At 33.4% G+C, this 16,166-nt stretch overlaps 1 protein-coding gene across 1 annotated transcript in view; it reads left to right on the top strand.

The window, feature by feature from the left end:
* Positions 1–15,489, top strand: part of LOC141815836 (glucose-6-phosphate 1-dehydrogenase, cytoplasmic isoform-like) — a 44,488-nt gene extending 28,999 nt beyond the window's left edge. Inside the window, exons 10-12 of the mRNA XM_074703707.1 lie at positions 9,023–9,138; positions 14,799–14,844; positions 14,962–15,489. Coding sequence (XP_074559808.1) covers positions 9,023–9,138; positions 14,799–14,844; positions 14,962–15,132 — 333 coding nt within the window. The 3' untranslated portion in view covers positions 15,133–15,489. The remainder of the gene's footprint in view (positions 1–9,022; positions 9,139–14,798; positions 14,845–14,961) is intronic.
* The last annotated feature ends 677 nt before the right edge of the window (positions 15,490–16,166 follow it).

Genomic DNA, 16,166 nt, shown 5'->3' with positions numbered 1-16,166 from the left:
TGCCGTGTAACCTGAAAGTCACGGGTTCGAATCTCGAAAACAACCTCTTGCAAAGCAGGATAAAGCCGCATACAATACTCTTCCTCTGGATCCGCATGGCGGAAGCTTCGTGCACCAGGTTGTTCTTTTTTATTGAAGGAACATGTTGTTGATGCACCTCTTGTTGCACTATACTTTTAAAAATCCTATCAACCTTACCTCTTCTACTGTCAATCTATGAATTTGTAGAATGCATGATTAAAGCCAATCGTGAATTGAGGGGTACTTTTACTTTTCCATTCTAAAGATGACATTGTCACGCTAAATTCATGCCTAGGCTTCATTGTATATGATTTTGTTGATTGACCTACTCTCCTTTTACTTGAAGAAGCCTCAAAAGAACCCCTCTAGTGATAAATTGTATGTGTATGCAAGGCAAAACCATCTAGTTTTAGGTTTTCTTACATTAATGGGATGGGGAGGAGATAAAGGAGAGGGAGTACAGAGAGGGGAGAAAGGGGAAGGAATCCATCTCTTTTGTTTATCTTGTATTCCTTGACGAAGAGGAGAGAAAACTTGAAATTAGATTTATTGGGATCTCGTTGCGAAAAACAATCGCAAACGCAGTAGAAAATTAAAATAAAATTTTAATCTCTCCAGAGATCCATGCGTATACATAAAGAAAATATTTCTTTTAACTATACCTTAGTCAAGAAGTTACCCTTGTAGCGTAGCCCTTCGCAATCCCGACAGCAACTCTTTGATAACGGATCTCAGCACGATTAGAATGGCCGCACCTCTACAGTATCTACATGAACACTATCTTGGAGAAGGAGACAAAACCTTTGGTTGTGCTAGCAACCACACTAGGGCTCTCCTCTAAAGACTAGGTTTGTTTGGCCAAAAGGGAATGAAAAAGGGGTACACGACAAGGGGAAAGAAAAACTCTCCTCTCTCACATTAAGAAGAGCTTAAATCCTATTTGCATGCAACATTGAGAAAAACTTCTCAACTTCCAATTTGCATGCAACGTTGAGAAGAAAGAAAAAAAACTTCTCAACTCCATTTCATGCAATAACCCCTTTTGCATGCAACGTTGAACTCTCATGCATTAAATCCCATTTCATGCATTAATCTCTTTTGTATGTAATGTTGAGATTTTCATGCATCAAATCCCATTTCATGCATTAATCCCTTTGCATGCAACATTGAGGTTTCATGCATTAAATCCCATTTCATGTATTAATTCCTTTGTATGCATTTGCCTTCTTCAATTGGTTTCATTTGAGTCTAACTCAAATTAAATCAATTTGAGTACAACTCAAGTTTGGCCAAGTAATGAGTCTAACTCATTTTAGTCCATTCAATCAACTAATGATTCATTTAGTCAAACTAAGATGATCCTGTCTCCAAAATAACGTATTCTTTGTGTGTGACCTAATAGGTTCTTATAACATTGACAATGTTTCTAAAACTCTTTTAGAAACATAAGCAATGAGTGACATCTAGCAATGCATCATTGCTACCCAAGTGGCAAGAATGTCGAGATCCGACATAACCTTACGGTGGCTACTATAATGTATGACTATGTCCTTCTATCCTTGATATCTAGATTGATCAATGAGGCATAGACCGTGTTATCCTCTTATCAATCTTTATGTTTCTTGATCCCCAAGTAGACTCACTCAAGCAAATGAGTTCAATATCTCATATTGACTCATTTGAGCATGACCATGCATTTCGTGGTCCTACTCTATATCAAGAGTCCGTAAGATATCACTCCCGTTATATGGGAGGGATAGATCCCATCTACATCACTCACATCCCTCCGCATAATTTGTTACATACCTAGTGATCGCTTTTATAGTCCACCCTGTTATGAGTGACGTTTGACTATACCAAAGTATATAACTCTTTATGTAGGGAACCGTAATGACTTCAGGTCTAAGGACTATTCATACCAATAGTCACATGAGAAAGTTTATGATACTCATATAACGATCCATGAAACTTTTTCATGGTGAGTCAATTCAGTATACATTCTCTAATGTATACCCATGTGTCAACTCGATATCCCATATCCATGACTTGTGAGATCAAGTTATCTAGTTGACCTATATGCTAGTCTCAATGCATTAATATCGTCCCTGAATATCAATGCTTGACTAGGAATAATTAAGAGTAGTATTCTCTATATTATCTCACTATCGATTCAAACAATCGATATGATATAGATTAGAACTAGCTACCCAAGGACATTATTATACTTAGTTATTTGACACAAATACAAAGTAAGCATAATAACCAAAAATTATGCCTTTACTAATAATAGAATATGATACAAAAGTCCCTAGTCAATCATCACATAATTGGCTCTAGGACTTCTACTAATAAGATTAATTGTTGTCTAATTTATTTCCTCCAAAGCTTTTGTTGTCGAGCTCTCCCTTGTTAGACGTAGTTATCCTTAGAGCATACCCTTGTCGGATGCTTGCACTCAAGTAAAGCTTCCTACCTAAGATTTAAAATCTCGAGCCATGTTAGAATTTCAATCTTTGATTAGAATGATACTGTTTGAATTTTAGTATCGCGTTGATATTCTAATATATCATGTTGATGGCAAACTGGAGGTGGAAAGAGGAAGAAGATGAAGAAAAAAAATAACTATATACTTAAATTTTAATTTTATATTCCATCTGCTATGGTAAAGTTTTAATATTATCTTCTATTAACACAAGCTAAAAAATAATAATAATATTATCTTAATTCATCCGGACCTATGCAATAATTGTATCCTCAATGGCTTGATGATAAAATTCTACATTGTGTACAACACGGTGAAGACATCCAAAACTTTATGGGAGAATTGAAATAAGAAGTATATAGTGAAGGATGTCCTAATAAATCAATATCTAGGAGGTTCTTGCACTACAAGATGGTGGATTGCAAGTTCATAATGAGCCAAGTTAAAAAATTGCAAATAATAATGCAAGGGACTTCTGCCACTAATATGGGAGGATTGTAAAAACTATATCAAGCACAAATTCAAAAAGGTAAGACTTGAAGACTTATTGTTCAACTTTGAAGGAATGTTTCAAATGGAAGTAAGAACCCAACTAGTTGAATAGGCACTAGCAAGAAATAATGACATTCTAATAATGGCATACCAAGCAAGGCCAAGGATTGCCTATCCAAAAGAGAAAGCCAACAATTAGATACATGGTTTCTGAAATTAGATGCACTTGACCATGGAAGATAGTCTCACTACTGAGGGTGCAACCTTATGCTCTCCATGATAGTGTTTTAAGGCCAATATAGTGGATACACTAGGAGAGTGGTGGTTTGGCATTAGAGCCACTTGGTACATCTACGCTGATAAGGAGATCTTCTCCTTGTACTCAATCTCCAGATGCGAGCTCTTTATGTGAAGCTCATCAATGTTCAAGATTGCAAGCCCAGAAAAAATAGTGCTACTTTCATCACCTTTATCTATGATATTACAGTATATCTACTTTTTAAGAAATAATGACGAGGTCCTTAAAGTGTTTGAATACTATAAGAATAAAATTGAAAATCAACTTAACAAAAAGATTATGGATCACCCATAGATCTAGATCCCAGAATGTAGGTGGTTAAATTATCTTCTTGGCCAACTACATTCTTAACACAGGAATAAGGACGAGACTCTATGGCTTGTAAAAAGGCCATAATCTTCCTGTAATTATCTTAAAAGATGGAGGTGTTTGGCTAAGACAAAAGTACCTATGCATACAAATTTAAAATTAAGGCCGAAGATGATTAAGTTTTTGGTTCATAAATTAGAAATATTAGACTGGTATAAAGTTAAAATTAACAAATCAAGGAAAGTAATATTTCATGAAGACGTCTTTATGCATAAAACAAGAAAGAACCTACAATTGCTAATTATCTAACTAATAAAGAACACAACAAAAGTATAAGGTGGCTAAAACATTTGAACTTGATTTTTTGACTTGTGTTAGAAAATGAGTCGAGAACACTCAAGAAGCACTATTGAGCCTAAAGGCAACTTTTAAAAGGAGGCTATAAATAATGAGATAGAATCCATATTGAAAAAGCATACCTAGAAACTAGTAGATCTTCCACTAGATAATAAGTTGTTGAGCTATATTGGATTCAAAAGAGAAAGCACTAAGACCAATGTTGATCAATAAATACAAGGCTAGACTTTTAGCCAAGGGATACAAACAAAAGGAAGCCAAGGGATATAAACAAAAGGAAGACTTTAACTATTCTAGTACCTTCTAATCTACGACAATGATAATCTCCTTTCAAATTTTAATGCAGTAATACACCACATTAAGGGTTTTTTTTTAATGGATGTTAAGAGAACCTTCTTGAATGGTGAGTTAGAAGAGAATATCAACATGAAAGGGTTTGTTATTTCGGCTTAAGGGACTAATGTGTTTGGACTCTCTTAAATTATTGCATGAACTTAAACAAGAACTAAAAGATGTTGCAAAATGAATTTTAAAATTAACCAATGCAACAAATGTGTCTAAATAAAGTATACACCCGAGGCATATGTGATAGTCTATCTATATGTATATTGATGATATGCTAATTGTTGGAATCCAAAATAGAAGAAACTAATATTTTCAATTTTCATATTTACTTTCTCTTTGAATAGAGATGAAATCATAAATTTGCAAGAATTGGCAAAACAATTTTGTCACCTGTAGAAGACATGCTAAAACAATTACACCCTCTACTTTGTTTATGCAAATTGATCTTCTATGTAACACAATAGTGTTAATGTTCGTTTGCATGAGAGAAAGGATGATCAAGATTGGATCTCAACGAATGGTTGACGGCTATGAGAGGTGTGACAACCAGCCACAAGGGGAGATAGAGAGGCAGTGAAGGAATGGTCTTAGCTTAGATCCAAGTTGGAGCTTTGGGTTTCTAATACACATTAGAGCAAGGTTCAAAATCTTGAGTCGTACCAAATTTTCAATCTTTGACTGAAATGATAATGTTTCGATATCATGTCGATGTTTCGATGTATGACGTGGAGGAGATGGAACATAGGAAGGAGTCTGTACTGAGCATTGTTTTAAATCTTATACTATGTCGGGTAAAATAGTCGAAATATATCATTCCGATAAATTATTAAAACTCGATACCACTCAGCACAAACAATGTTTTCTTTCATTGCTTCATCTCCTTTCTCCTTCAACCTCTAATTTGTTATCCACACCATGCATTGGAGTGTTGGCACGATCATGGAACAGTATATTTTTAGTCAAAGATCGAAACTACGACACAACTCAAAATTTTAAATCTTGGTGTTGAGTGGTATTTTGTTTCGGTGATTTACCAGAATGATATGCTTTTTGACTATTTCGCCCGGTACGATATGAGATTTCAAACCATGCATTAGAGTATTGACCCTTCTTTCTTCCCAAGCCTTCTAGAAGATTCTAAGAAAACACTCTCTTATCCTCATTCTAGGACCTTTTTTTCCTCATTCTCGGAGCTTCTTTTTTATCCTTATCCATGAGATCTTATTCAATGAAGGTTTATGAGAGCTAATCTTAACCAGTGTATCGTATTAATAAGATATAAGCTTAATGATTGCATCTCAAGGATCCAATCCATATTATTATCCACTAATTACTTTTGGAATCATAGAAAATTATAAATCTTTAATAATTTCACAACACTTACAAAATTATTCTAAAATTAATTCCTACTCCAAATTTACTTTGACAACTCTTGCAAAATTAAATATAGTTAACTAAGTTCAAATTAAAAATATCATTTAGTTAATTTTCAATTTGACCCTGTATATTTTAATTGAGATGATGGCATACCTAGAACACATCCATAAATTACTGCAAGATAAGACAATTCACGTAGCCTAAAGATAATTTACATGTTCTCACAAGATGGTACATTTGATAAAATGTTAACAAAAAGATACTTGTGGATGAAGTTAATCATATATGATGCTTTTAGTTTGGGAGGAGAAATGATTAACTATATCACTCTAGAAAAACTAGAATAAAGACTATTTATTGTGGAAGACTAAGTATTCAACCTTGTGACAAGACGCTATAAATTGATGATCAGCCAAAATGGTTGGTGATGAAAGTTAGTATAAAAGAAGTCATGGTGGCTCATTAGATAAGTCATGGGACTCTAGGAGATGAATCGGTTGGAGCTTTATGTTGTGTTTACTCTAATGAATCTCATTGAAAAAGAAAGGAAAGCACAATTTTTAGTGCTCTTCCTTGTTTATTCTTCTAAATCTTTTTAAGGAAATGGAATCATCTCAAGTTCATGGATACAATTTGGATCTCAATCCCACTGCTTTCATCTTTGTCAAATTAGTTACGGTAAACAAGGGGGTGAAATTCTTTTTCCTTGTTTTTACCCTATTCTTCTCCTTTCTTTTCTTTCTTCCATTGGAAAGCAATTAATCTTCCACTTTAATTTGATTCCCTTTTGTTTCTTGGCATTTATGATGAACACATGAGTTACCCTTCTATTTATAAGATAAGAAAGGTAGATTTTACAAAGACTCTTTTCCTCTTACCAACTTGCTTTATCAAGTATCACATTGATCATCTGCAAGAATTTGTTGTCTCATAGGGTTGGAAGTCCTTGACAATATAGGAGAAAGAAGAGTTGTGGTTCACTAGTGTTATTCTGTTGGTAAGATAGAAAGATGCTAGATTGGGCAAGGCATGAATTAGATAGTGTCGTCGATGTTAAAGGAACAAATGAGATATCAATGTCAAAGGAGAAAAGATTGGGCTAGATGGTCAAATCGATGAGGTGGTGCAATAATTGTCCTAGACAGTAGTCATGAACCTATCGGTGTAGCCATGGTGTATAGTGATGTGAATCTTTGTGAGTTGTCATTGAAGGGAGAATGCAATGATCAAAAGAGACAATGAGCATAGGAACTCCAATGGTGAGGACAAGAGAAGTAGATGGCCAATTGCAATGTAGGGGAGGGGTACTTTAAGTGAAAGAGGCACATCTAGGATGAGGTCGATGATGGTTAGGGAAGTTGGACGATCATGATGAGGGAAGGGATGCATGGTGACCTCTAACACAATAATTTTAGAAGAGAAAGATCAAGAATAGCCTATCTATGCTAGATACTTTCACTCAAGGACGATGAGGTGACACCCCTTATGGAGGTCGTGGTCATTGCTACCTCAAGAGGATCATGGAAGCAGCCAACCCCTCACAAGCCCTCTTCCTCATCCTCAGGTAACTCCTTTTTTGTTTTCTTCTCTTTTAGATATCTTGAAAAATCCCTCTATTGAGTAAAATTAAATTTAATTCCATTTTGTTTTATAGGTATAACATGTCATGACCCTTTTAGATGAGAGAACTGATCCCAACAATGACAACTCACCATGTAGGACTACGTTGGGGTTGTTACAATCTCTTCCCACTTGAGGCTTTGATGTCCTCATCAATATCACCTCGTACCCCAAAATCTCTTTCCAGCCCCCCTTGGATTAGGTTCTTTATGATACCCATTATTGATACACATTTTAGATGAATGAACCAACCCATTAGTTTATCAAACCCAACAATTAGCCTAAAATATTGTAACTCATCTACGGTTAGAAATCACTTCTATTGGCCCACAATTCACCATATGATACTAAATTGTTGTGTTACAATTTCATACATTGAATACATGGTCATATCTAATAAAGTGATAATGTGAAGATAATAGAAATAAGAATAAACAAAATTACATATATATTTTAATTACTAATAAATTTTAAAAAGAATTGAAGATGAATCAAATTAAAATTGTTACAAATGAGGCACTATTCTCCTTTGACAATAACCACCCATCCTTATTCTCGTGCATCTCTCTGTACCAAGTTTCTCTGCATTTGACATCAAGCTTTCAGCAATGAGTTTCTTTGCATGGATGAGAAAGTTAACTTATTTACTGGGGCACACTGAGCCAATATCAACTCTAAGCCTTGCACTACTCTACAGAGCAACCATCGCAAACTGTGTTATAACTTGTGCACTAGTAAGTTGCTTTATTTCTTAAGTACAATGGTCAATAAACAGATTCGCCATGCCAAGGCCTTTCGAGAAACTTGAATTGTAGTCGTATAAAGAATTGGGTACCATTAGGCACCTTGCGAACTAGGGAGGCTCAAGTCAATGAATTTAGTTTGATATGTAATTTCTTTAAAATTGGCTTTCTACTCTTGCTCACACCTTGTACTTCTACCCTTACCCTTACATTTGGCTTCTGCACCTCAAGTCTTGACTTTATTCCATGTGCAAGTTGATTGGTGGAACAATAAGTTCCATTTATGTTGGTCGAACCAACCGTGAATAACATTTTACTTTTTAAGGTTTAATAGATTTTTCAAAATGCATTAATATTAAAGAGTCTCCAATGCATTCATTTTGTTGTCAAAATACCCCCCTTCTTCTAAGATTGAGAAACCCATTTTACCCTTTTTCAATTTCTACCCAATTCGCTGACTCATTAATGGAGAGGGAACATTTTAGCATTAATGAAATTTTAGGAGGCATTTTGAAAATGATGTTAAACCTTGGGAGCATTTTAAAACCACCCTTTAAACCATTATATAAATTATACTCTATATTATTTATCTTATATTTCCAATAAATGACAAATTTGATATTTGTTCAAACTTAGTAGAATATAGTTACTGTACGTAGATATATATATATATTATTTCATAATGCTTATTGATTGGAATCAGAATAAGATGCCAATTTGTGTTGAATTAATAGTTTGCCTTGGCAATTCTATCACATATTAGCTTCTTTTGTGAAGCTAACTGTCATCTTTAGCCTATTTGTATGTACTTTGTAGGAGGAATGAAACTTTTCTTGTTTATCCAACAAAATGCACTAGACTGCAGAGACTGTAAACAGTTTATTTCCTGGACTTCTGCATTATCACCAGAATATGAGAAGTCTTGTTTGGGGCATCATATTATGACTTAACCCTTGTGATGCTAATTTTCTTTTGCAGGTTAAGAAACCTGGACTGGAAATGTCAACAATACAGAGTGAACTAGATTTATCATATGGGCTTAGGTATCAAGACATCAAAATTCCTGAGGCATACGAACGGTTAATCTTGGACACGTAAGCTATTTTACTATCCTATTTTCTGCATTTTTCATGTGAAAATGACCAACCTCATACGAACTTGTTGATGCTCCAGATAGATAATGTTCTGCATATCATTACTTAGAGATGTTACTGTTGATTGACTTTTCTAACTTGCTAATTTTATCATCAAAATAAAACACTTATCCAATTTAAGTTGTCTATAAGATACAGAAAAAATTATAAAAAAAGAGATGGTATAGTAGAAGTCTTACACCAAACCCAGTGTCATAGCAGTACTCAAGTAATTTTTGCAGTGTTGTACGACTGATCAAGTTCAAAAGATGTAAAGCTTTTAAGAGAACAACTTACATCTAATAGCTTAGAAGGAAATTTGAATACTGTTGGGAATAATTAGGTTATCCTACCTCCGAGCAGTACCCTCTACCTTGTAATATCAACATAAAATATTACAAGAAGACATCTACCTTGAATATATTATTAAAACCTAACTTAGTAATGATACACTCAATTCTATGGACTATTAATGGTTTTGAATAGCAAGTTTACTAAGTTGATTATTGAGTTGACAAATGAGGTGATGAACTCATTGGATTTCACTTTCACTTTGAGGAAGTGCAAATAATGTATATGTGTTTTGCTTTCTAACGAGACATTGGACTATGAGACTTTGTAGAGCTTAATTAACTCCATGAGAGCATGTTCAACTTAGTCATCAACTATTTGTCTCATATATGCATGTTGTTGAAGTCATAGCCCTGTATTATGCTTTGCGCTTAGGATGGTTGCAACGTTTATTTCTTGGTCTTCCAAAAAATCATGTTTCTCATATTCTCATAAAAGAATACAGTAGTCATATGGATCATCTTCTATCTGAGAGTCTATCCAATCTACCTCGTTATATCATAAAAGGCAAAGATAACCTTGATTACGAAATAAAAGACATTTTCCTATCGCATTCTTGAGGTACAATATTAATCGCATTCTTGAGTTAACACAAAAATTCACTACTTCCTAATGACCATGTGTGGGATCTCTTGAAATTAAAATAGACTATAAATGAAATTTCTGGTCTTGAAACAATAAGGTAGTATCATATCAGGATCCATAGGAGTGTCAAGGTTTGGTTTCCAACATATCAATCTCAAGCTTATTGAGTACATAGTTATGTTAAAAAAAAAATTTAAGTATCTCTCATAAGGGAGAAACCTAAGGATGCACTATGAGTTCACTACTGAAGTCTTTATTTTGAAATTGTTAATAAAGGTCCTTTAATTTTTGAAATCCTATGAATAATAAGGAGGGTTATATTGGGGGATTCTCCCAACATTTAACCCTAGATAGACACCTCTTTACCTATATATTGATATAAAATATTACAAATATACCCATATGGTTTACATTGTTGAATATAAGCTCATTGTTAGTAATAATGTAAAGAGAACGAAAATCATTGTTATCACACATTATTATTGGAGATATTTTTTACTAGCAGTTTCATTATTTCATGCAATTAGTAAGCTATAATAAAAGGTCCAAGAGTATGTACTGCTTGTGATTTTGAGATAGAATATTGACTTTGCGGTAGGACCAATTCATGCTATGTTTCTGCTCTATGATAATACTAATTGATCTTAAACTTATAGACATGGAGATTAACATTATCATCTCATAAGGAGGATCCACTTCAACGTTTGTGGGATGAACCCTTGAAAGAGTTGTATATACATTTGTTATTGCGATATTTCTTATAATTCTAAAATGTGTCCTATTAGGTAACTACTAATTAAGTCCTAGGGGCACATCATAATATAAGTCGATAAGAAAATTCTATTACACAATCATCCATTTGTGAAATGCACCATTTCTAGTGATTTGTTAGAGGCCATCAAGACTTGTGTACCTGAAGATAAAGAGGGTCTTTATGTGGGTTCTAAAGTTTTGATCGGTAGGTCTACTTCCAACGTTGCTAGGACCCTATGGAGTCACACACATAAGACTCGAGATCTCATTATGTGATGTTTATAGAGATCAACTGGATAATTAAGAGGTAAGTATCTTAGTTATTAAAAAGTTAAGACCTAATTATCTTATCTAATTAATATAGAATTTTATTTGAATTAAGTAAGATTATTTTCGCTCAATCAAATTTAAGGTAATCAAATTGAAATTTATTGAAAAAATAAATTTTAAGTGTGAACTTTAAATGCCAATATATAAAAGTGTATAAAATTATTTTAGATAAAAACAATTTTGAAAAAAAATTTATAAGAGGTTCCTGTTGGGTAGGGTTGGATTCCTCCTTTAAAATCAAGCATGAAGGTATCTGTTTATTCAACTCAGGTAGTTATCTCAGAAAGAGGAATTGATTTTTATTTCAAAAGTTTGTTCAAAAAAGCCTACAAACAAGGAACTACTCCTTAAGTTTCCACTAAACTAAGGAGCAGTCCTCCATTCTTCATTTTGGTTGCTTTTAAGAATTACATATAATAAAATTGAATAAAATGGATGAATCTCCTTAAAAGAATGCTTTAGAACCTATAAAGGATTTACTTGTCTATATATTATTCTATTGGATATTTTAGACCGTTATTTACCTCTATGGTTATGTCAAGATGTCCCTTAAAGCATATATGTGATTGATTGCCTTCTATAACCATGATATTCTTCTTACTTAAATGCAATCTATAAATAAATGAAATAATGATTTATATGAAATCGATCATACATTAATTCCCCTTTCATTTAGAACTATTATATACACCTATAATTCTCATGTTACTTCTAAGTCTCAAAAGACTACATGTCAGAGTCGAGACCATCCCAATCAGATTGAGTAGGATGATATTTTATGAGCTTGAATTTGTAAAACATAAATTTTAATGAAATCACATATCAGTACATCAACTAAGACTTTTAATTCTGTAAATTAATATATTTCCTTACTTTTAGATTAATTAGAAGATTGATTCCTAATTAACAAGCTTTTAAGTTTAAGCAAAATTAGTTCCTAAAATTTGAAAATTATCTACAACTTACATGTGCTTCATGAGATGAGACAAAAAGGGATACATGATTTGCGTGAGGTGTGACCTTAAAAAAAACACTAGTCAAACCTTCCTCCTTTTGTAGGTGTTAATCCCTCAGGGTGTTTGACCATCTCCTCCCTAGTCATTGTTTGAAACAATGAGTACTCTCTCTTTCCTTTCATTAACGCTAGCACCTCTTTGCCTAATGAGAGTTCGCATCGTGCAGACAATATAAGGTTGATCTTCTACATTTAATCCCTATGATCAAAATTTTTTTAAATTTATATATTTGATCCTAACATATAAAAATAAAGAAGATATATAAAGCGAATTATAGGAACATTAAGTCAATAAGTTATACCATGAAACTTTAAGAAAGAGTAAAAAAAAATTAAGGAGATTACAGTGATTGAAAATCAATTTAGATTCATACTTAGAAGATCAATAATAAAAGATATATATCTTCTCAGACAACTAATTGAAAAGTATCGAAAAAAAAGCAAGACTTATACATGGTATTCATCAACGTAGAAAAAACTTATAACATAATCTCGAGGGAAATTATATGGAGAATCTAGAAAAGGAAGATGCTGCATAACATATATTGAAATAATTATGTATATGAGGATGCAATAAAAAGAGTGAAGACTTCGATGGATTAATTGGATAATTTCTTATAAAGATAGAGTTATATCAATGATCAACTCTAAGTCTATTTTTTATGCTAATCATGGATGAACTCACTGAATACATCCAAGACAAGTTATCATGGTATACGTTGTTTGTAGATGATATTATTTCGGTAGATGAGACACGTGCAAGAGTAAATGCTAAGCTCGAATCTTGGCAGGAAACGTTGAAAGTGAAATGTCCTAGGTTTAGTAAAGATAGAATATATAGAATTTAAGTTTAACAAAATTAGACATAGTAGGAGATGATGAATTATCTATAACTAAGAGTTTTAAATATTTAAGATCATTTTTTCAAAAGGATAGAAGAGTTGAGCATGGTTTAAAATTTCATTCTGTGTTGGGTGAAACGAACAAAATGTGTCGTTCCTTTCTGCCGCCCTACACTGGTACCACGAGTTGTCGCAAAGACGTCGAGATCTCGCGGCGACCTTCAGGGGTTGTGGAGGCCACTGCAATCTCCATGGGTTGTGGTGGGGACATCCATAGGCGCGCAGGTAGCGGTGGGACGCCTACGGGCGCGTAGGTGATGCAAAAAATTTAGGTTAATAATTAAACTTGTGTTAATAATTTCAATCAACTCTTAGTTATAAATATATAATTTAAACAAACTTAATCAAACCCTAATAAAACTATCCCATTAATTATATATATATATATATATTTATTTTAATTTTGAAAATATTATAATAAAAAATTTATTTTTTATTTACCATATGGAGGCGTTACAATCCCGTATTTTTTTTTGTTTTCTTTTTAAAATTATTTTATTTTTACTTTTAATTAATATATTTTATATTTAAAAATATCAAAACTATATTGGCATGGTATGATACGATATCGAACCATATTGTTCTGATTATAAATCAAAATTCAACACAGGTCAAGATTTTAAACCATGAGGTTGAGAGAGATCTTTTACATTGACAAGGTAGTCAAATAGTCACATATTTTCATTTGATTCACTATGCAAGATGAATAGAATACTTTTTCTATTATTGGTATCGTAACTCAATGAAATTGTGGCTAGGAAATAGTTGCCTTGTAACTGATTGAGAAAACTTCTGGCAGTGGCTATTAGGTAGGGAGACCAACTAGAAATCACTAGGAAATTGTTGCTTTGATGTGTCAATGGTAGGAATCGTGGTAGAGGAATGTCAGTGATGGTGATCAACCAAGAAATCGCAACTTTGATGTGTTGACGGTGGCAAATGATTGAGGGAACTCAATGTAGTCCAAAATACCCAAGACCCTTAACTTAGGTTTGGTGTAAAGGTTTTAATATTTAAGAGGTTTATATCCTCTCATTCTCACTTTCGAATCTCTTTGAGAATTAAGCTCCCTCAGGCTGAAGATCGTTAGAGGTGTGGGATTGACTTTGATATTAGATTTGGAATAATTTGGTTATCCTCCCTTGCTCCTGTAGTCCCTATATTATCAATGAATATAATATATTACTAGTATGTCCAACATGAGGCAGGGAAATTCAAAATCCCAAATTGATTGATCTAAGGAAATCTTTCCACTTAACTAGTTTCCATAACACCAATATATGACTAGCTAGTACTGTATTTGGTTCTAAGTTGTAGAATATATTTGATATTCTTTGTATATATATGATGGTTGTATTTGGTTCTAAGTTGTAGAATATATTTGATATTCTTTGTATATATATGATGGTTGGAACAATCATTAGATCCAGAACAATTTTTTAAGGGACAACATCTGGACAATGAAATGACTGAATTAATGTTTCTGCCATCTCACAAAAGCATGATTTTCCTTTCCAAACTCCATAGCAGATCGATATGCTAGTTGTTCCTTCCAGACAGAACTTGCAATTCTAGAGTGAATGACTTTTTTTTTTGGGTCCTTTTTTTGCTGGAAGCAATATATGCATCTGAGCATTGAGAGCCTTGCATTACATTAACGGTTAGTGTTCATTATATTGTTGCAGAATAAGGGGAGATCAGCAGCATTTTGTGCGCAGAGATGAACTAAGAGTACGTATTATTACATCAAAAGCCAACGTATCAAGCAAGATAATTGTTCACTACTAACTCTAACTAATTGGTTCTTAATTAAACAAACTGTATGTCGTTGCATCATCTGTGCGACAGGTGGCGTGGGAGATATTTACTCCTCTTCTTCACCACATCGACGAGGGAAAAGTGAAGCCCATTCCATACAAAGCGGGTAGCCGTGGTCCTGCAGAGGCGGATGAGTTACTGGCCAAAGCAGGATACGTGCAAACGCACGGCTACATTTGGATACCACCTACCTTGGCATAGCTTGCTTGCCTGCTTTTTGCCCCAGTGACTTAATTATATAATATATATATAGCGCAGATGACTCTAATTATCACCAACTATACATATACATATACATATAAAATGATTCACCAACTATAAAATAAAGTTTGGATGACAATCTTGTCTTGTCTTTCATCCAATACTTCTGGTGAGCCAGCCAGCCCATGCATGCTTGCCTCATAAGTGCTCGTGTCCATACATTACACCAAAAGGAATAGTGTTTCAAGGGGGAATGCTCATCATCTTCTGTACACTACAGTATTCCAAAAATTTAGATTTTCAATTGTAGTGAAAGTTAATTTACTGCTTTATATATTCTATAAAGCATATCTAAACACATGGACTACTTGCAATATTGTACATTTAATGTCTAAATATAATTAAGAAAAAGCAAGTAGCTCTAATTTCAACTCTTTGTGCGTATCTATTGCTCCTTCCCCACCAACTAGCAATTATACTTTCTTTCGGATTTTCTTGCATTCATTCTTGTATTTGAGTTTCATCATACATAATAAAATTATTGAAAAGTTATACATAAAGTCAACTTATTTATTTTAATAGTAATAATTAATATGAATAATCATTACAAGTTGTAGCAAATTGAAAAGAAACAAATTCACACAAGGCAAAGATATGAAATAAATAGGTTCAACAACCAGCCAAGTGCAAATATCAAGAACGAAAATTTAATATTAAGCTATATAAACTATTTTTTTTAACAACTTGAGAAGGGATACTTTTTTAAAAGCCAAGTGCAAATATCAAGAAGAAGATCAAAGAAAATTTAATATTAAGCTAAAATTCATGTAAATACGTCGTAGCTGGAGATCTAATGTTGTGTGCCACATATAACAACTTGAGAAGGGATACATGTACACTCTACTAGAAAATGATAATAGCAGGAAGACCAAATTGCCACATGTCTAACACCTCAAAATCATTCCCAACCACACCATAGAAGGAATGGGCTCATACAGGGGTAGGCTGACCCAAGTTAATTAGGCCTTTGGACA

The sequence above is a fragment of the Curcuma longa genome, unplaced genomic scaffold, assembly GCF_044706935.1.
Source record: "Curcuma longa cultivar G26 ecotype Majalengka, Jawa Barat unplaced genomic scaffold, ITB_CL_G26_1.1 contig_11320, whole genome shotgun sequence".
NCBI classification, from domain to species: Eukaryota; Viridiplantae; Streptophyta; class Magnoliopsida; order Zingiberales; family Zingiberaceae; genus Curcuma; species Curcuma longa.
The sequence above is the reverse complement of the archived record's forward strand: the minus strand, read 5'-3'. Positions and strand labels throughout refer to the sequence as shown.